Source organism: Priapulus caudatus, unplaced genomic scaffold (genome assembly GCF_000485595.1).
Source record: "Priapulus caudatus unplaced genomic scaffold, Priapulus_caudatus-5.0.1 Scaffold4011, whole genome shotgun sequence".
Lineage (NCBI taxonomy): Eukaryota > Metazoa > Priapulida > Priapulimorpha > Priapulimorphida > Priapulidae > Priapulus > Priapulus caudatus.
In genome coordinates this window covers 10,034-10,805 of record NW_014581072.1, presented here as the reverse complement: position 1 = coordinate 10,805, position 772 = coordinate 10,034, and the positions used below count along the sequence as shown (strand labels likewise).

The 772-nt window shown below is 61.9% G+C and overlaps 1 protein-coding gene across 1 annotated transcript; it reads left to right on the top strand.

Annotated features, from left to right (window-relative positions):
- The first annotated feature begins 17 nt into the window (after positions 1-17).
- On the top strand, positions 18-714 carry LOC106819676 (motile sperm domain-containing protein 2-like). The gene has a single exon (XM_014824273.1). It carries the CDS (start codon positions 90-92, stop codon positions 657-659), a length of 570 nt encoding a protein of 189 aa, XP_014679759.1. The 5' UTR covers positions 18-89; the 3' UTR covers positions 660-714.
- Positions 715-772: the final 58 nt, after the last annotated feature.

Here is a 772-nt window from a genome sequence, read left to right as displayed (position 1 = left end):
CGCGCGACGTCGCGCGCTTCCGCAGCGACGACCTTTACGCTGGTCTGTTTCTCCGCGCTCGCCACAACGACCTCGAATTGGCGGTGACGATGGTTCACGAATCGCTCGCCTGGCGGCGCTCGTTCGCCATCGCCGACGTCACCGACGCCGACCTCCTACAAGAGCACCACGACCAGGGCGCCGTCTACCGGCACGGCGTCGACCGATGCGGGCGCCCCCTGCTGTGGATGATCGGTCGCAAGCACCGCAAGAGCTCGGCGCTCGCCACCCACCAGAGGCGCTACCTGGCGGCGCAGTTCGAGCGCTACGCCGCAGCGCACCCTGGCGAGCAGTGCGTCGTCTTGCTGGATGCCGACGCTACGGGGATGTCGCATATGGACTTTGATTTCATCTCGTTCCTGCTTGCCTGCGTGAAGACCTACTACCCGAGCATCATGGCCTACATTCTCATCTACAATCTGCCCTGGGTGCTGGAGTTCGCTTGGACGATCATCAAAACCTGGCTTCATCCGAAGGCAGTGGCGAGGGTGAGGTTCGTGCCTCTGAAGGACGTTGGTCAGTATGTGGATGAGGAGCAGAGGCCGAAGTACATGGGTGGGAGCGACGAGTACGTGTACAAGTACGACGGACCAGCGGGGAAGCCAACACCGAAGGCGTGATGAAGGGGGAGGGATGAGAAGGAGGGAAGGTGTGGGGCGTGTGTGTGCGTGTGCGTGTGCGTGTGTGTGTGTGCGTTGTGTGTGTGTGTGTGTGTGTGTGTGTGTGTGTGTTG